Here is a 21987-nt window from a genome sequence, read left to right on the forward strand (position 1 = left end):
CACACACACACACACACACACACACACACACACACACACACACACACACACACACACACACACATACTGGTTTCCATGCTGAATGGGGACCAACTTTATGATCATCACTTGTGGGGACCACCCTTTCTAAAGGTTCTAGAGGTATGAAAAAAATTAGGGATACTTACCATAGCTTTGATAACTTATACACGCCTTCAGATATCTGAATTGATGAAGTAATGATTTGACCATGCGTTATGGGGACTTTTGAAAAATCGAGTTGACATGTCTTATAGGGACCAACTTTGCATAATATTTGCATAATTCACACAACCTCCCATTAGATTTGTGGGGACCTAATTTGCATAATTCACACAACCTCCTATTTGATTTGTGGGGACTTAATTTGCATAATTCACACAACTTCCCCTTTTGATTTGTGGGGACCTAGATAGAACAAGAAATATATTACTAATGACAAATAATAGGCATTTATACGAAGTAATTCCTCAGATTGCATTTGTCCATTTGCCCTTAAAAAAAATGGGTTCAATCTACAACCAAGCTTCACTCTTGCATAGAACACCTATGGCCAGTTTCACAGACCAGCCTTAAGATAGTCTCAGACTAAAGTGTGTGTTTAAGCCGTTTTAACTGAAAGCACATCTTAAATTAAGTCCTTTGTGTCCAAGTGCCATTGTTTTGTCTCAAGATGCACACCAGTAATGCTTATTTCTAAGACACGTTTATAAAAGCTACTTAAATGTCCTAACTGAACTAAAGGCCTAATCCTGGTTTAATCTAAATCCTGTCTGTGAAACCAGGCCCTAGTGTTGTGCTTGTAATCATCTCCTCAACATGCAGAATATTTGTTTGGATCGATTGATTGTTCTTACAATTGATTGGAATATTAGTGTGATTGAAGTGGATTATATGTGAATGGAGAACTTTTTCACTGCAACAAAGGACTGCATGCAAGTAATGAATTATTGTCTGGATATTTTCCAACCCATTTCATACCCACAGGTCAAACATTTAAACCTTTCCACTTCAAACTATTCTTTCTATAATTGTAATTTTTTCGGCCAACCTCCCAGCATCAGCTGCTACTCATTCACCTGATACTTATAACAAATAAAACAAAATCTACTACTAATTGAGCTTCAACACATTTATTCACTACTAATAAATGTAAAACTTTACGGTCTTCAAATCGCGGTTCTTCAGTGCTTCTGGTTCAGCTTTTAAACATTTGTCACAGTCGCTCTTTGCTTGTACAATGAACGATGTGATGAATGTGATGAATCGCTTCATGTGCCTTTCCACCGCCTGCACCTCTGTCTGCTGCCAGGGTGTCTTCTGGGTACTTTTACCTAAAAGTGGACAGAAAAAACAATTGAAATGATAAAGTGTGTGCTGGAATTCCAATCCGAAGTTCTGAATCCTATTATCAGTATTTATTAGGTCTGGTTATTACAGTTTTTCTCAGTCGCTTTGGTGCATTTCTCACATCACTATTTACATTTGCACAACAGTTAAAGCAGTTCTCAGAACAATTAGTACAAACTGCAAAACCTAGTTGATAACCTGCAAAAGCGTATCACTTGCTCAAAATGGATAGCTCATTCCTCAAAAGCAAGTATTCATGTCAATGAAAGTGTCAGTGTCATCAAGATGAAAAGTCCTGACACCATTGTTTATGAACAAGATAGTCAAATGGCTTGGTTATGTTTTCATTATGACAGTTTATTCTGTAAATGTTTTCCATTGCAAAAAAGTCAGATCTTGGTAACACTACCTGTACATGCTCAAGATAGCACTATATACTATTTGAACAGCCATTTGAAAAATACAGTAAAGTTACACATTACTGTATTTAGTGAGGTAACAGAGTACAAGACACTGAATATGTATGTTTCACATTTTTACTGCATATGCTCTTTGCAATTCTAATTTGTTCACAGCATTGTGCAAATGAAATAAATACAGCTATGCATAGAGCTATGCACAACTGTAAACAATATTGCAGTACATATTGGAACTGAACATACAACATACAGTACATAGTACTGTAATCATTCATGCACATCCAGATGTTCCTCATCAGTGAAAGCTGAGATTCACCTGAGAGAAATTATTCAATTTAGGAGGCATTTTCAGAAAAATAATAATAATAATAATAATAATAATAATAATAATTTTAAAAAAAGTGTAAAATTTGCTTGACAGATTTTGATAACTAGTTCAACATTTTTGTATGTAATGACTCAAGCAATGAAATGAGGACTATTAGTTTTATATGGAATGACTATTCAGCATTCACAAGTATAGTTAATTTTGACTGACATGACATAAGCAAATGATAATGTTATAAAACAGCAGAGAGTTGTATGAAAGCAATAGATGCATGTCCAAAAGCATTTGCAGTTTGTTGGAAGGAATGAGAAACTGCTACTATGATGTGCACAAATGACTAAATGTTGTGGAGGTTGAACTAACTGTTGTGCAAATGTAAATAGTGATGTGAGAAATGCACCAAAGCGACTATTATTATTATTATTATTTATTAGGTCTTTTATTATTATTATTTATTAGGTCTTTTATTAGTCGGTTAGTCGCAGGACATACAGGCGCCGGCGCGATCATTTAACTTTCAATACTCTTATCTGTATGAATAAAAGGACAGAGTAATGCAAACTGTAAAGGTTCAACTCTTATTTCTGTAAACTCACAATAACTACAAAATGTTGTGCTTTGTAAAATAATGAAAACAATCAGGATGTGCTTTCTGCTGTCTCAGTGAACTTGAGCATCACAGAAATGAGCCGAAACTCAGCGTATACTCGCCTCACACCAGGGTGGGAATTATACCGCGGCCACGGCCGCCGTTGCCCTACACTTTGGCCTTCATGCCCCGTGAAAAAAAAATCATCGTACGGCCACAGTGGCCTGTGTGCCCTGGCCCTGTCCAAGTTCCATGTATAAAGCAGAGCATGTGAGCGGAGTGGAGCGGGAGCGAGCGGGGAGCGCGAGCGGGCGGATCTTGGACAGAGCGCAGAGCGGCAATTTCAAAAGGACAGAGCGTCGCCCTATTTCCCGCTCCAGTTTCGCTCCGCTCACACCACGAGTCTGAAGCATGCTTAGTCAAGCCTGACCCTGAATCCATCTGTCTTGCACAGTCATCAACAGTAGACTATTTTCAGTCAAAACTCAGCTCAATAATGGAGTTCAAAAACTCCAAACCATTATGTAGCCTACTATTAATAAGTCGCTCCGGAGTATAAATCGCAACAGTCAAAAAATGCGCCATGAAGAAGAAAAAACACATACAGTATAGGCCTAGCCTAAGTCGGTCCGTGAAAATATTGTCTGATATTAAACCGATCTGTGGCGCAAAAAAGCTTGGGGACCGCTACAAGTGATATACATGTAGATTTTTTTCCTTTTTTGGAGCGAGCGGGGGGCGATTTGAGTGGAGCGCGAAGCAAACTGCGTTGAGCGCTGAGCAATAATGATTGTGAGGGTGTATACCTTCTGGATGGAATGGTTCTCTCTCTCACACTCACATGATATAGAGGACTGAATGAATATTTTGAATGCTTTTATTGGCATTTGTGTTGTTTCTGAATGCTTTTATTGGCATTTATGTTGTTTCTATTGTTGTGTGAGGGTGTATACCTTCTGGATGTAATGGCGCTCTCTCTCTCTCTCATTAAAAAATGTTTTTTTTTATTAAAAAAGTCATAATCCATGTCTTATTCCAAATTAGGATGTTATGGTATCAATCTGAATGGGAAAACCATCGAATTGTACTCAATGGCCTTTGTGCCCTGTCATATGGCCTTGGTGCCCCTAAAAAAAAAAGAAAAGGTGGAGGCCAAATGGCCTTGCCCCTAAAATTACATAATTCCCACCCTGCCTCACACACACACACACACGTGAGAAATATATCTATAGAAAGCTTGAAATGTCTGCTTTTAAACGAATCAATTCAAGTGGAAAATAAATACTCAGATTATGTAATCCGTATGAAATGCGAGTCACTGCGGAGATGACGAGTCTGTATCATCGACTTAATCTCTGCAGCCGAGAATATCAATAAATTATTACAATGTTTGTTTAGACAGTCTCCTTCTGACACAAGACACACTCAATCATTATTTTTGCCGGTGCGCTGCGGAACTTTAAGTGTGCGCTTGATCGCTAATTAGGCTATGTATTATATAGGCAATTAAAGGCTCATTATTATGAGTTATGGCTTATTAATATAAAAATGCGATTAGTTGACTAATAGCTTAATGAACGACTACTAGTCGACTAGAAAAAAAAAACTTTAGTCGAGGGCAGCCCTAGTATTTATGTCAGCATCTATATTGCAAGAGAAATTAATTTGCACTCTACCTATAAATAGAATTACACTGTCAATCAAACAGTGATTTTTACATTCAGTCACTTGGCCTGAAATGATCATTGGAGAAAAGGAAAATATATTAGGATCAATGTCTTGGCTGCAAGTTATTTTTATGCATCCATCCACTCAAACTGCTCCAGGGGTTAGGCTTGTTATTACTGATTCGGTGTTTTCATTTTTAGAACAGCTACAGTTCCTACTAGTGCCACAAAACACCTAGTAGATTCTAGCATCAACCAAGTAACCCTCTAAACAACTACAGATGGGTTCCTGAGCAACATGACTGTCAATCTCCCTCGGACTGGGGCTCCATGCAAGATCTCACCTCGTGGGGTCTCAATGATCCTAAGAAAGGTGAGAAATCAGCCCAGAACTACACGGGAGGAGCTGGTCAATGACCTAAAAAGAGCTGTGACCACCGTTTCCAAGTTTACTGTTGGTAATACACTAAGACGTCATGGTTTGAAATCATGCATGGCACGGAAGGTTCCCCTGCTTAAACCAGCACATGTCAAGGCCCGTCTTAAGTTTGCCAATGACCATTTGGATGATCCAGAGGAGTCATGGGAGAAAGTCATGTGATCAGATGAGACCAAAATAGAACTTTTTGGTCATAATTCCACTAAACGTGTTTGGAGGAAGAAGAATGATGAGTACCATCCCAAGAACACCATCCCTACTGTGAAGCATGGGGGTGGTAGCATCATGCTTTGGGGGTGTTTTTCTGCACATGGGACAGGGCGACTGCACTGTATTAAGGAGAGGATGACTGGGGCCATGTATTGCGAGATTTTGGGGAACAACCTCCTTCCCTCAGTTATGTAGTCAAATGATATGTAGATGAGGATCTGCATAGTAAAACTAGGCGTCGTAAGCTCCACATATGGTTATTTCGGGTGGAGATGCATGTACGCACAATCTTCCGCTGACTGGGATTTATAAAGTGAATTCTGCGCAGGTTCTGGCGTACGCACGGTTTTATAAGTCTGAATATTTTTTTGCGTACGCCATTTTTGGCTTTCGGGCGCACGTACACTTTTAGTAAGGTTCCTACGCACAGTTTTATAAATGAGGCCCCTGGTCTGAGATCTGGGTGTTAAAGTGCTCCTAAAGGGTCTAATTTAGTCTAAGAAATGTGTAAAGAGTTCACCTTTGGAAGAAGGCCTCACAGCACTGGCTCCTGTAGGCATCTCTTCATCTGATGGTGGTCTGGGTCTCTTGGGTGGTGGCGGCATGTCATTCCTCTTGGTAGGAGGAAGTGCCACCTCTGCTGATGGTTCTATGGAAAATAATCAAAGTTCAACATTTTCAGAAAGATACAATTTAAATGTACTATAGAATGCTGACAATACACTGTTATTTGTCACACTTATGCACTAATTATTTAAAATCATTAAAGTACAATAAACCCTAAACCTGTGCAATTGTTCATTATTGCAAGTATAATTGAACTACATCTTTCCAGCAGACATTTAATCAAATATAAGTGCAAGTAAATTGAGTATAACCATTTTATTTCATGTCTTAATCATCTGGCATGATTCGTTTTGTGCCATGACACAACCAACACGAGAAGAGAGCAGATCAGCTAGTGTTTTATGAAAAATGAAAAATGTACAAGTTTCTCCTATGAAATATATTTTTTATGGTAGTAAACTCACAAAAAAATATTCACTCCAGAATGAATGTTTAGTGTAATTTAGTTGAAGAATAGCTTGGAGGCATTTGATTCATTACACAATGAGCCGTTTCGTCAAAAAAAAAAACATTTGTTCAGCATACTGAAGCATCTTCTTTAATGTTGGCTATGATGTTAGAACAATATTTTTGTCTGTCAGGTCTTCACAAGTTACGTGACTGAAAATTATGAATAACTGCAAAATGTAGTAGTGTATTTTGACAGTAATACAAACCGTCAACAGTAGATGAACAGTGTCCCTCTTGTATGCTCCCGTCTTCCTCATCACAGTCAATAACGTTTCTGTGGAAGTTCAAAGTACAGCTTAACAATGGTATATAATGGATCATAAACACCTGGTATACGAATAGATGGTAGGGGTGTAACGGTTCACAAAATTTACGTTTCAGTTCAATACGATACACTTGTGTCACGGTTCGGTACGTTTTTGATACAGCAAAAAGAAAAAAAATGCCAGAGTAATTTCCTTGATTTAATTTTTTTATTCTTTTTTTTATTAAAACTAACATCATAAAGTATGATTTTTTTTTACTTTGAGCAATTCTGGAGCTATAATTGACTCTTCTTAGGAGCATATAAAACAAAACGCTCCTTGGAAAAAGTGAAATGTAATATTGTAGTAGTTATAAACAAAGGTTTATTTTAGTTCAGATTAACATTTGGGGGCAGCAATTGTATTTACAATGTCAAGTCAAGTCATCTTCATTTATATAGCGCTTTTAACAATGTAGATTGTCTCAAAGCAGCTTTACAGAGATAAGCTTATAATTTAAGGTAACAGAGATTGTTTCCGCTTTACAGCAGAGTTAAGTTAATTCCATCTAAAGTTAGTTTTGATTGATTTGCTTCCGTCGCAACGATCAAGCAATGTAGCCGCTAAGACGACACCATTCCCTCTACACAGACTTTAAACGCGAACCTGTGAGAAACGCTGATGGCGTTCACATGCGCATTTAGAATGGGTTCTATAGTTATGTGCGTTTGAATATACGCAGGTTAGGAATTCCCTACAAGCCAAGCCTAAACAAAGTACTTGTCTTTCCTTATAAATTTTGATAAAGAATTTTATTTTATTTTGTTGCTTTGGGGTAGGAACGCGAAACGAACAACGCCTTTCCCGACAACGCCTTATCTGTAGAGTGGTAGTGGGATCCTCCATAGGGAGAGACTAGTTGGCACTTCAGCACTGCGTTGTCATCGGTCCAGGCGAAAGTCATTCGTCAGATCTGGATACGGCCTGGATCCGGCAGGCTGCAGGAAAACCTCGGGATAAACACAGACACTAAAATTAGCGTAGATGCCATTCTTCTCATGATGTAACGAGTACATCAGGATTTTTGGGAAGTGTTCCCGAAAGCTAGGTCAAAGAGATGTGTCTTTAGTCTAGCTTTGAACTGACAGAGTGTGTCTGCTTCCCGGACAATGGTAGGAAGACTGTTCCAGAGTTTTGGTGCTAAATAGGAAAAGGATCTACCGCCAGCAGTCGATTTTGATATTCTAGGTATTAGTAACTGGCCGGAATTTTGAGATCGCAATAGACGTGACGGACTATAATGCGTTAAGAGCTCGCTCAAGTACTGCGGAGCTAAACCATTTAGTGCTTTGTAAGTGATCAGCAATATTTTAAAATTTATGCGATGTTTAATAGGGAGGCAATGCAGTTTTGACAGAACCGGGCTAATATGGTCATACTTCCTGGTTCTAGTAAGAACTCGAGCTGCTGCGTTTTGGACCAGCTGTAGTTTGTTTATTAAGCGTGCAGGACAACCACCCAGTAGAGCATTACAATAATCTAGCCTTGAGGTCATGAACGCATGAACTAATTGTTCCGCATTTGTCAATGAGAGCATATGGTGTAATTTAGATATATTTTTAAATGGAAAAATGCAGTTTTACAGATACTAGACACGTGACTTTCAAATGAAAGATTGGTATCAAAGAGCACACCCAGGTTCCTAACTGACGACGAAGACTTAACAGAGCAGCCATCAAGTGTTAGACAGTATTCTAGGTTATTACGTGAGGAAGTTTTTTGTCCAATAATTAGAAACTCTGTTTTTTCAGAATTTAGAAGTAGGAAATTACGAGTCATCCAATTTTTTTATATCCGCTATGCATTCCGTTCATTTTGTGAATTGATAAGTTTCGTTAGGTTTTGAAGAAATATAGAGCTGAGTATCATCGGCATAACAGTGAAAGCTAATGCCATGTTTCCTAATGATTTCTCCTAATGGTAGCATGTACAGAGTGAACAGCAGCGGTCCTAGTACTGAGCCTTGTGGTACGCCATACTGAACTTGTGATCGATGAGACATCTCATCATTTACTGCTACAAACTGATAACGGTCAGATAAGTATGATTTAAACCATGCTAGTGCATTTCCACTAATGCCAACATAATGTTCTAATCTATTTAAAAGAACGTTGTGGTCAATGGTGTCAAATGCAGCACTAAGATCGAGTAACACTAATAGAGAGATACAACCACGATCGGATGATAAGAGCAAATCATTTGTGACTCTAACGAGAGCTGTCTCGGTACTATGGTACGGTCTAAATCCTGACTGGAAATCCTCGCAGAGATCATTTCTTTCAAGAAAGGAACACAGTTGTGAGGATACTGCCTTTTCTAATATCTTTGACAGAAAAGGTAGATTCGAGATCGGCCTATAATTGACTAATTCTGTAGGATCAAGTTGCGTTTTTTTAACAAGCGGTTTAATCATAGCCAGCTTAAAGGTTTTTGGTACGTATCCTAGAGACAAAGACGAATTAATGATATTAAGAAGAGGATCTATGACCTCTGGAAGTATTTCTTTCAGTAGCTTAGTTGGTATAGGGTCTAACATACATGTTGTAGATTTAGATGATTTAATGAGTTTAGTAAATTCTTCCTCTCCTATATCAACGAATTAATCCAATTTTTCCTCAGGGAGACTACAATGCACTGCCTGATGCGATACTGTAGTAGACGGTTGCATAGTTATAATTTTGTCCCTGATATTATCAATCTTATAAGTGAAGAAGTTCATAAAATCATTACTGCTGTGTTGCTTGGAAACTTCGGTGCTTGAAGCTTTATTTTTCGTTAGTTTAGCCACCGTTTCAAATAAATACCTAGGATTATGTTTATTTTCTTCTAATAGGGTTGAAAAATAAGCAGATCTAGCAGCTTTTAAAGCCTCTCTGTAAGTAATTGAGCTCTCCTTCCATGAAATGCGAAATACCTCTAGTTTTGTTTTCTTCCAGTTGCGCTCCATTTTTCTGGCTGCTCTCTTAAGGGCCTGAGTGTGCTCGTTGTACCACGGCGTTAGACTATTTTCTTTAATCTTCTTTAAGCGCAACGGAGCAACTGTGTCTAAAGTGCTGGAAAAGAGAGAGTTAAACGTTTCTGTTGTAATATCGAGTTTATTTTAATGTCAAAATAAAACCAACGTAATGTTACTTGAAGGCATTATAGCCTACTATTCCTGCCAAACTTCCATGGTTGCAGTTAGTGTTACTACAGTAAATCCATGGTAAATTCATCTGTGGACACCGGATAGTTCATTTATGGCACAATGTTTCTCCTGGTTTCCACGTCAGAGCTGTTTGAACCGTTAATAACGGAGAAATGTGAATGTTTCTCACAAGATCTCTCAGCGATGTTATTACTTCTGTGGCGAATTCAAATGATTTCTTTACTGGATCTCTTATTAGCGCTGTGTAGTAACAGTGTCGTATGATCATGATCAGCTCGCGCTGCACTGGTCCAAACTGATAAACGGTCCGTCAACCACACAATAACGAGCAGTTTCGTTCCGCTTGCATTACGTTTGCCATTTGACGTTGGACAATGTTGTGGTCGCGCCGGCGTCTCTTACATAACGAGAGTGCTTGCCACACGCGACCCGCCTACATTTGAAATAACGAAATTTTGGTCGGCAGGAAAAATGGTCCAACGAACCGTTCGGTTTGAAAATGCGTACCGAACACAGAACCGAAAGCATCGTACCAAACAGTTCAATACGAATATGTGTATCGTTACACCCCTAATAGATGGTAAACAGAAAATCAAACAGAAAATCAAACAAAAGTCAAATAAAATACCACACCATCAGGATCTATCCCAATTTCATCCAAGTTCTTGCCATGGAACTCAGCTAATCTTCCTTGCTCAAGAGCCATTAGAACTTTGCTGATCTTGGCAAGTTGCAGGGTCTTCTCAGGGAGTCGATAGAACTCATGATGGATTCTTATGTCGTGTCCAAGAAAGTTTGCCAGCTGGTCCATCTCGGTGTCAGTCATATTCAGCACTGTTGAAAGGGTTGCGGCATGCTTTCGCAGTCTTGTAGATGTCAGTGACTTGGGACACTTTGCGTCACACACCTTTGCAAAGCCACGGAGGCAGTCTGACCCTCGAAAATATGTCATGGCTTCTGGTCTTGCAAACATATAGGAATTGTCTTTCAGAACCCCACAAGCCTCTCTCTGCTTAACAAGGAGTTCTAAGGCACATAGCATTTTTGAAGTCCGAAGAATTGGAACTGGTCGACCACGCTTCCCCCTTGCGATAACCCTTGTGAAGTGTCTGCAGAGATTGTTTTCCACTTCAGAGAGTGCCCAGTCCACATCCTCATGTGGATCAGAAGTGTCTCTTGATAGAAATGCAGACAAAGGCATGCTCGAAACCACTCCTTCCCTGCGCCGGTTAAAGAGAATCATCTGGGCTAGACACACCTTTGCCAGAAAAAAAAACAATTATTCCTGTCCAGCAAACCTTGCTCACACACACATCTTGATTAAAACCAGCTTCATGAGGACCTTTCACACACAACGTTATATTTCCTTATGGGGACTAGTTTCATCATATTCAACACACAAGTTTGAACTCAAACACTGACTGAAAGTGTGTTGTGGGGACGTCGTGAGTGTCCATTTTAAAGCAACAATTAACCTAGAAAATAAATCCCTGTGAAGGATAAAACTGGCCCTAAATACTCCACTAGCACTAAACTACAGGACACATGTCGTTACACGGTTTAATGTACTAATTTACACCAGATACGCATCAAAATATGCCTAAAAATCACTAAACCATGACAAAGAGAGACAGTAGACCTAAATCTTTAGTGATGAATGTGAACGTACCTGTTGAGGAGAGTTGATCTGAGCAGATTCATCATCCATCTGAGTCTCTGACTGGAGAGAAGGATCAGAAGCACTCGCTGCGCTGGTTTTAATGGCAACGCTGGTTATCTGTAAGAGACAACATTCATAATGACAAGATATTAGAACATGGAAACACAAGAGAAAAATTTGAAGCAGATACCACATGATTTTATAGAAAGAGACAAATCAACTTCATCTAAAACATTTATTCCTGTCCAGTCAACCCCTGTCTGCGCTCACACACATCTGGATAAAACCCGGCTTCATGGGGACCTTTCACACACCTTCATGGGGACCTTTCACACACAATGTCATAGTTCCTTATGGGGACTAGTTTCATCAAATTCAACACATGAGTTTGAACTCAAACACTGACTGAAAGTGTGTTGTGGGGACGTCGTGAGTGTCCATTTTAAAGCAACAATTAACCTAGAAAATAATTCCCTGTGAAGGATAAAACTGGCCCTAAATACTCCACTAGCACTAAACTACAGGACACATGTCGTTACACGGTTTAATGTACTAATTTACACCAGATACGCATCAAAATATGCCTAAAAATCACTAAACCATGACAAAGAGAGACAGTAGACCTAAATCTTTAGTGATGAATGTGAACGTACCTGTTGAGGAGAGTTGATCTGAGCAGATTCATCATCCATCTGAGTCTCTGACTGGAGAGAAGGATCAGAAGCACTCGCTGCGCTGGTTTTAATGGCAACGCTGGTTATCTGTAAGAGACAACATTCATAATGACAAGATATTAGAACATGGAAACACAAGAGAGAAATCTGAAGCAGATACCACATGATTTCAGAGAAATAGACAAATCAACTTCATCTAAAACATTTATTCCTGTCTAGTCAACCCCTGTCTGCGCTCACACACATCTGGATAAAACCCGGCTTCATGGGGACCTTTCACACACCTTCATGGGGACCTTTCACACACAATGTTATAGTTCCTTATGGGGACTAGTTTCATCAAATTCAACACATGAGTTTGAACTCAAACACTGACTGAAAGTGTGTTGTGGGGACGTCGTGAGTGTCCATTTTAAAGCAACAATTAACCTAGAAAATAAATCCTTATGAAGGATAAAACTGGCCCTAAATACTCCACTAGCACTAAACTACAGGACACATGTCGTTACACGGTTTAATGTACTAATTTACACCAGATACGCATCAAAATATGCCTAAAAATCACTAAACCATGACAAAGAGAGACAGTAGACCTAAATCTTTAGTGATGAATGTGAACGTACCTGTTGAGGAGAGTTGATCTGAGCAGATTCATCATCCATCTGAGTCTCTGACTGGAGAGAAGGATCAGAAGCACTCGCTGCGCTGGTTTTAATGGCAACGCTGGTTATCTGTAAGAGACAACATTCATAATGACAAGATATTAGAACATGGAAACACAAGAGAGAAATTTGAAGCAGATACCACATGATTTTATAGAAAGAGACAAATCAACTTCATCTAAAACATTTATTCCTGTCCAGTCAACCCCTGTCTGCGCTCACACACATCTGGATAAAACCCGGCTTCATGGGGACCTGTCACACACCTTCATGGGGACCTTTCACACACACAACGTTATAGTTCCTTATGGGGACTAGTTTCACCAAATTCAACACATGAGTTTGAACTCAAACACTGACTGAAAGTGTGTTGTGGGGACTTCGTGAGTGTCCATTTTAAAGCAACAATTAACCTAGAAAATAATTCCCTGTGAAGGATAAAACTGGCCCTAAATACTCCACTAGCACTAAACTACAGGACACATGTCGTTACACGGTTTAATGTACTAATTTACACCAGATACGCATCAAAATATGCCTAAAAATCACTAAACCATGACAAAGAGAGACAGTAGACCTAAATCTTTAGTGATGAATGTGAACGTACCTGTTGAGGAGAGTTGATCTGAGCAGATTCATCATCCATCTGAGTCTCTGACTGGAGAGAAGGATCAGAAGCACTCGCTGCGCTGGTTTTAATGGCAACGCTGGTTATCTGTAAGAGACAACATTCATAATGACAAGATATTAGAACATGGAAACACAAGAGAGAAATCTGAAGCAGATACCACAGGATTTCAGAGAAATAGACAAATCAACTTCATCTAAAACATTTATTCCTGTCCAGTCAACCCCTGTCTGCGCTCACACACATCTGGATAAAACCCGGCTTCATGGGGACCTTTCACACACCTTCATGGGGACCTTTCACACACCACGTTATAGTTCCTTATGGGGACTAGTTTCATCAAATTCAACACACAAGTTTTAAGTCAAACACTGACTGAAAGTGTGTTGTGGGGACGTCGTGACTGTCCATTTTAAAGCAACAATTAATCCAGAAAAAAATCCCTGTGAAGGATAAAACTGGCCCTAAATACTCCACTAGCACTAACCTACTGGACACATGTCGTTACACGGTTTAATTTACTAATTTACACCAGATACGCATCAAAATATGCTTAAAAATCACTAAACCATGACAAAGAGAGACAGTAGACCTAAATCTTTAGTGAATGTGAACGTACCTGTTGAGGAGAGTTGATCTGAGCAGATTCATCATCCATCTGAGTCTCTGACTGGAGAGAAGGATCAGAAGCACTCGCTGCACTGGTTTTAATGGCAACGCTGGTTATCTGTAAGAGACAACATTCATAATGACAAGATATTAGAACATGGAAACACAAGAGATAAATCTGAAGCAGATACCACATGATTTCAGAATTAAAAAAAAAAAAAAAATACAAAAACATTTACAATTAAAACATGTCTTCATTTTACATAGTTAATCTTTAGTTTATTTTTGTGATTACATTTCACCCATAAGTTGCAATAAGGCCATTGCATGCCACACATAACTTGCAGAAAGAAAAGTGGCCTAAGACTGTACCACCTCACTCTTTAAATGTATAAATTTTAGGGGTGGGGTAGAAACACTGACCTAAAACGTAACTTAACTTATCATTTATAGACATAATTAGATTCATAGATTTCTAATAGATTCAAATTATAATCTATTCAACCAACAACTTGCTTAACATGTTGCAACAATGATATATTCTGTACACAGTGTGCTTTGCAACATACTTGTGTTCTCCAAGGGTAGTCTTCTCCTCCATAATCATAGGCAATTTCTTCTCCTTCTTTAATGTCATCCAGGGCAAACAGACAAAGGTGAGGCTTTCCATTGACGTCAGTTTTCTTCATCTTACAATTTGGATATTTGTGGTCATCAATAACGATCCGCCGAAACGATCCATCTTCTCTTGAGGCATCAATACTTAAATATGAAAGCATGAGAAAAGGATGAATACAAGTATTACAATATACCACCCCAAATCAGTGTCTTTTTTTACTATAGTTTAGCACAGGGTTTCTCAAACTCAGTCCTGGAGGGCCACTGTCCTGCACAGTTTAGCTCCAAAACTGATCAAACACACCTAGCTGTGAGTTTCTAGTGATCCTGAAGACATTGATTAGTTTGCTCAGGTGTGTTTGATCAGGGTTGGAGCTAAACTGTGCAGGACAGTGGCCCTGCAGGACTGAGTTTGAGAGACCCTGGTTTAGCATAAGGAATATGGTGCAACTTGACTTCTTACCACCATGTTTTCCCTCGCCAAATGAAATCAAACATAAATGCAGCACAGGATGCGTGGTAACATGTTCTTCTTCTCTGCAGCTCTGCATCATTTATCATATCTCCCCTGTACTCAAAATCACCTTTGCAAAAGGCACCCTTTGCGAATAGACCACGTCCTGCAAAATACAGAATTTTTTTTTTTTCACCAAAAATAAAATCTTATAGATAAAGGATGCCAAATACACAAAAAGACATCAATAGTTGGCAGCAGTATGGTTAGGACATGCATATGATGGTAAATATTAAATGATAAATCACACCACCTTACCTTTCACTGGATTGATATACTTCACATCTAATTTGAATGTTTTGTCAGTCTTCGAAACATGATGCATGGCATCCTTAAGGGGGCTGATTCGTGGTGGCATTTCAAACTGAGAGAAAAAAAATTGTAATAAATAATAGTGTGAAAATGGGGAGACATGCAGAATTAAACTAGCATGTTCAATAAGTAGATAAGAATGTTATTGTAATGTAACACTGCATTACAATGATATCGTATGTATCAATGTAAGACAAGAAATCAGAACTCAAGGATATCACATTTATTGACTAACTTACTAGCCTTGAGGGCATAAACTCAACATTTTCACTTAGGCTCTAATCTCTCACAAAACCAACATCTATATAATCCCAGGTAGCCTTGACAATTAACTACTTATTTGGCTCTTAACCTAACTACTCTTTTGAACGATCTCGCCATACAAACCCCAGTTTATTTTAAGTTACTGTCATAATTAAAACAAAGTTTATTCATTTAAAGCTACTTACCATTTCAGTGTTTTTATTTTTGCCTAACGTTACTTAATTGCTCTGTTAACGATATCAATACTAAAAGTCAAACACAAATGTGATATTCCTCCCCCTCACCCTGTCCTGACAAGTAATAAAACATAACATTACCTTTAATTTAAAGTAGAAAATAATCTACTGTCCAGCACGCGAACTAGACAGAAACAGACTTAATAACCCAATTCCTTCATTAGCAATCAATCAGACTAAACACCTGACGACACTTTTCAGTTGAAATGAAGTACTTAACATTACATTGTATGATTTTGTGATCGCTTATTGGAAAAACACAAAAACACGTCAGGCCACACTTAGCCTCAACAATTAGCACTAACTAGCTAGCAGCTAACGTTAGCCCGCTGCTTAATCTAATTAACCTAACTGGTTTCATACATATGTGCTTAACGTACCTTGAGCTTCACTTTTATCCTCTGCAGAAGTTTAGATCCTTAGTTGGCATCTCCAGTAAATAATCTTCTTCTTTGTCTTCCGTGTACAGTATCAATTTAATACTTATATTTTCAAGTTGTTGTTGAATTCCTTCCTTATGAGGACCCGGAAGTGGGCGGTACTCAACCATAATTGGAAAATGTGTGTGTGGAGAAGTGAGTGCATTACCAGCCAAAAATGTTTGGGGGCGCAGCTGAGCACACACTTCACACACTCACACTACCTCATAATCGTGTGTTATGGGCCAATGCTGAAACTCCGCCCAGCACCTTCAGAATAGTTCCTCTATTCAATTCAATGGGTCATCCTTATGGGGACCTGATTTTTGGTCCCCACAACGCAAGAGGTCCCCATTACGTGACTGTGTAAACAGATTCTTGTCCCCACAACGTGATAAATACCAACTCACACACACACACACACACACACACACACACACACACACACACACACACACACACACACACACACACACACACACACACACACACACACACACACACACACACACATAAAGGGGATTTACAAGCCAAAAATGCCTTAAGAGCAGATAATCTTATCTAAAGATCTAGGACAAGGTAGATGCACTTTCTCAAACATGTTGCAGGGTCACATCATTGTCCCAAACAGGTTTAACCTGAAGGAAAAATAGCTGAAGCTATTCCCTTTATCCATTTGCACTGTTCTGTTTGTTAAAAACAATGCATCACATGCCCATGGTTAAGATTAGATTTTATCCTGATTGACAATTCATAGTTAAGGAAGTTTTGAGAGGATGATGGTGTCCATTTATCAATCTGTCCGTTAAATGGAAAACATTATATCAGTTGATCTCTTTTTACAGGACCTGGATTGGCTGGGAGTAGCAACACCTGCACCAAGGTCAGAACATGGTAGTGAGTTATTTTAGACAGGGAAGCGTTAGTGATATGGGCTCAAGCTGACCTCGTCTTATCTCACAAGGCTGTAGGACCCTCCTTATTTCACAAGACTCTGAGGATCTGGTTTTTTTTTTTGTCTTTTACTGCAAATACTGTTCCAAAACGGTAGGCAACAGTGTTATTTTAATATTATTTAAATTAAGAAAATTGAATTAGCCTTTATTTTTATATCATCAGTTTTTAATTTTTTAAAGTTTTATTAATTTTATGTGATTTTGTTATTTTTATATATTTTTATTCAGTTTTATTCAAGTAGTTATTCAACATTCATAATTTTAGTAATACGTTTTAATATATATATATGTATTTTATTTTATTTCAGCTTGATTTAAATACAATTTAAGGATGCATTGCAACACGTTCAGTGACAAACCAAATTTAAGATAGTTGTCAAAGTGAGAGAACTGTTCATTATAAATACTTATTTCATATCTTATCAGTACTGAAAATTATCTGTTTATAGTTCCATATAGTTTTTTTTTTGGTGATTTTTGCCTTTTATTGGGACAGGACAGTAGAGAGTTGACAGGAAGCGAGGTGGGAGAGAGATGGGGGATGGGATCGGGAAAAGTCCACGAGCCGGGACTCGAACTTGGGCTGCCCAAGTGCAACGGCGCTACATGTCGGCGTGCTGACCATGAGGCCATTGGCGCCGACATAGTTCCATATAGTTAAATATAGACTATTTTACCCAATCACTGCTGAAAAAAACGTACTCGTTGTTGTTTAGTTCTTAGCTGGTTTAAGTTGATCTTAGTTGGTTTAAAGCGGTCTCCCAGCCTGACCAAGATGGTGTTTATCTGGAGAACAGTTGTTCTCCCAGCCTGACAAGCTGAAAATTGCCCAAAAAACACTCAGCCTAAAAGACCATTCAGGTTAGGAGACCAGCAAACCAGCATGCATGCTGGTTTATTTATTATTATTTATTATTTATTTTCAGCAAGAATATTTGTGTGCTGTGTATTTTTTATGCATATTGTGTTGGGTTATACTTTATTTTGATGGTCCATTTTGGACATTCTACTAAGTCACTTTGCATCTGCATGTCAACTACAAGTCATTTGTAGTGCACACCCGAGGTGGTAATGCTGTCACGACGCGAAGCGGAGTTCCACTGACTACAAGTAACTTTGCAAGTATATGTCAACTTGTTATACTAACCCAAACCCTAACCTAACAGTCTACTAATGCCGCGTTCCAGGCAACCTGTAACCCGTGTTTTTCCAACTCGTAACTGGGAGTACATCGATCTAGTACGAGTTCACGGGTGGGAAGTTACGGGTTTTACTGCCGTTCTAGTGCACTTTCACGGGTATAAGGTTGGAAAAGGGTAGCCTCCCTTCACTTTCTTCACTTTTCTCCTCCAGAATAATCAGAAAGGCTAAAAACATCATAGCGGACCACTCTCACCCTGCTCACCATCTCTTTAATCTTCTTCCATAGAAGATATAGGAGCATTAAGACGTCCACATCACGTTTCAGAGACAGCACTTACCCCCTGGCTATCAGACATCTGAACTTGCCTGTATGCACTGTGCACTTTCTCTGCCGAGGGGTATTGTCTTTTTTCTGCGGGGTTTTGGTCTAATGTCCTACTGTTTGCTGGGTACTGCTGGGTATTTGTCTTTTTAGGTTATTTACGTCTGAGAGTTGTACCAAGACAAATTCCTATCAACTTGTTGACATGGCAATAAATTAAATTATTATTATTATTATAAAAACACGGGTTACAGGTTGCCTGGAACGATGTACTCCCAGTTACGAGTTGGAAAAACACGGGTTACACGTTGCCTGGAACGCGGCATTAGTAGACTGTTAGGTTAGGGTTTGGGTTAGTAGAACAAGTTGACATATACTTGCAAAGTTACTTGTAGTCAGTGGAACTCCGCTTCGCGTCGTGACCGCATTACCACCTCGGGTGTGCATTATTTTTCTAATAATTCAACGGCCTGAAGTCAATTATTCCGCTTATACTACAGTTACCACACCTCGAAACATTGTTCAGATTATGTATTTTAAGACGTTTGTAAAGTTTTTGTCATTAAAATGCTCTTGTATGTAGGACTAATTTCTTACGCATCAATTCCCATGCCTCCGTTGCTAATTCCAAAACGTCATTTTAGAGTTAGTAACGGAGGTTTGAGCCACTGATTGCAGACTAATGCTGGGACACACGACTAGCTGACACATTCTCTGACTGTTTTCATCGCAGCAGATTTTAAACACCGACTTTGAACACAGACTGAACGCGCTGAACACGCGTTTGGGCATAAGTATCAAATTACATTCATTATGCAGTTATTAATGCAGTTATTAGAGAGAGATGTTGCAATAATGAGACAGAAAAGCATGTGCGTCAATATTATTATTTATTTATTAATTCAATTCGTTTGAATTAATTCGTTCATTTTTTTATTATTATTATTATTATTGACAGATGACAGTAGACTATAGCCAAATAAATGAAACACAAAGCCCTTTTAACAAGTAGGCCTATCAATAATTATTTATTTGTTATATTATCTGCAATAAAAATCCGTGCTGCAGGACTATCCATTTATTTAGCCTATTCAGTTTAATTTTCTATTGATTATAGATAAGACTATATACTTTATTTATTAAAATTAAACTGCATGTTTCTATTGATTGTGAAGCTAGACATTGAAAATTGCAGATCAAGCGCATGGGGCTAAATGCTTTTTCTTGTTATGAATTGTATCCTATTTTCCGTTACAGTTGACTACGCGAAGTGATATGGAACTGTAATGCGGTCAAGACCTGCCTGGAACTACTTTAGCTGTGCGTTTCCCTGAAAATAATGCACACCTTAGAACGTTCGTCAACCAATCAGATTCAAGCATTCAACGGCCCTGTAGTATAATGAGAGTTATTTGACATGTAGTTGCAAAGTTACTTTTATAGTTAGTAGAATGTCTAAAGTGGACTATCAAAATAAAGTGTTACCTTGTGTGGTTAGCTTAGAAACATGCTAACGTCATCCTTCAATGGAATCAATTGTAAGGGAAATACAGAGTTGCTGGCATGTAAAGCGATTCAAATCAGTCACTTATAAAGTTCCATGATGATCAGGTATAGACAGTTAGGCAATGAAGCAGATCAATAGGGTTTGGAACAGTCGCTGTGTTTATTCCAGTTAAAACTGGTTTAAAGTTAAGTTTTGAACTAATTACAATATTTTGGCACATTTAATCTAGAATAGGATTCAGGTTGAGAAACTGTTGTGGGTTATGTAAAGATTAATCGGAATAAAAATGACATAATACTTTTTCCTTTGTTAACCACAGGACAAAATATAAATAAATAATAGCCAGAATTGTGTAAAAACAAGGGAAAGTAGATGTGGTGCTCTGCTGCTCTCTCTAAGAAACAATTTTGACCTTAATAGCCCTGGTTCTAGTCATGAGGAACTGATCACAGAAATCCTTCTTAGCTGGATGCTTGGCCTTTGGTTACACAATAGTCCAAAGTGACTTTTCAACAAAGGAGAATTAAACATCTAAAGCCACATTAGTCTTGTTGTCCATCAAGTAAGTAGCGGTTAAATAATCAGGTTTAATACTAATGCACAATCACATTGACCTTGGTCATAATATTGAAATTCTCTGACTTTAATGTCTTGACCTGAAAAAACCTTGTGTTGATTATAGGACCGAACTGAATCAGCGTTTATCATATTCACACAGCAGTTTTTATTATTATTCCCTAGTTTACACATTTCCCTTAAAGTCTGTTTAAAGTCAAGCTTTTATTGTTGTTTAAGTCTAGTCAACACCATTGCTGAGCATTTTCTCCTTAAAACTGCAGTGAACCAAAAAACGCGGTTTGAAATCGTCAACGTGATCGTCAATGAGTGGATCTCTGAGCTGAGTGAGTGGAGGCGGGGCTAATTTGCATATTCATAGAACTACGTATACTAAATGAGGCAAGGGTGTAGAGTTACATTCAAGGATTTTTTTCAAGGAAAAAACTTTTAAATATGTCATTTTGGTGATCAAAGATGAGTTTTACGGGATAAAATTATTGACTACAGGGGGACTTTAAGGGTTCCTTGTTGCACAGTAATTAAATATTATGTTTGAATATTAAAATTAATAATGAAATTAAGATTAAATAATATTTATTTTTTATTTGAACAATATTAAGATTGAATGTTAAAATTGTTACTCCGTATTTATATTAATGTATTTTAAAATATATTATTTTAAATAGTATTATATATTTGTATATTATTATTTATATATTTTACATGTATTGTTTCCATGTTGCACAGTAATTTGTATTTATTTTCAGTGTGAGTCAAATTTTTCCCCGAGGTTAAAAGGTAATGCGGTTTCATAGGTTGAGAGGTCAGTTACACAGAGTCCAAATATATCTGTGATAGCGAAACTGTCATAAGCTGAAATTTTCTCTGGAAAAGATAGATAACACAATACACTCCATTGTGAAACACATGGCACAGATAGAATCAGTAGGGCTCAAGCACGGAAGTGCACACACACACACACACACACACACACACACACAAACACACACGCTTGATTATCACATTCATGAACCTCTAATGTAGACAATTCTGATGTAAAACTCAGTATTTATGACAAATTAAACTATACACATAAACATCCCCTTATCTAGCTTAAACCATCCCTTTCCCCAAGAACGTTGTTGTGTAATCGTGCGGCTGAAAAAAAAAAGGCCTTCAGTGACCCAACGATGCGTTAAACATGGATGGCAGTCCGGCTGCCTTGGCAACCGGTTCAATACGGTTATGCAAGTGACGGGATGTAGGATGGCAGAGATCGTGTTATGAATTTCCTGCTGTGTAGACAAATCAAAAGGCTTTTCTGCACCCATTCTGAAGTTACATCACCATTACAG

General features: G+C 38.3%; 1 protein-coding gene and 1 long non-coding RNA gene across 2 annotated transcripts in view; one reads left to right on the forward strand and one right to left on the reverse strand.

Annotated features, from left to right (window-relative positions):
* LOC307156733 overlaps positions 1 to 21987 on the forward strand; it is a 113531-nt gene that overhangs the window by 65521 nt on the left and 26023 nt on the right. The gene's annotated exons all lie outside the window — the stretch shown is intronic.
* On the reverse strand, positions 1136 to 16250 carry LOC307157075 (uncharacterized protein). The gene is made up of 13 exons (XM_079868848.1): positions 16108 to 16250; positions 15174 to 15279; positions 14865 to 15021; positions 14353 to 14545; positions 13794 to 13901; positions 13154 to 13261; positions 12508 to 12615; positions 11864 to 11971; positions 11220 to 11327; positions 10184 to 10808; positions 6304 to 6371; positions 5541 to 5669; positions 1136 to 1352 (listed from the first exon to the last, which is right to left on the reverse strand). The coding sequence occupies exons 2-12, from the start codon at positions 15271 to 15273 to the stop codon at positions 5556 to 5558; spliced, it is 1797 nt and encodes a 598-aa protein (XP_079724974.1). The 5' UTR covers positions 15274 to 15279; positions 16108 to 16250; the 3' UTR covers positions 1136 to 1352; positions 5541 to 5555.

This window comes from Squalius cephalus (genome assembly GCF_949319135.1).
Source record: "Squalius cephalus genome assembly, chromosome: 4".
NCBI classification, from domain to species: domain Eukaryota; kingdom Metazoa; phylum Chordata; class Actinopteri; order Cypriniformes; family Leuciscidae; genus Squalius; species Squalius cephalus.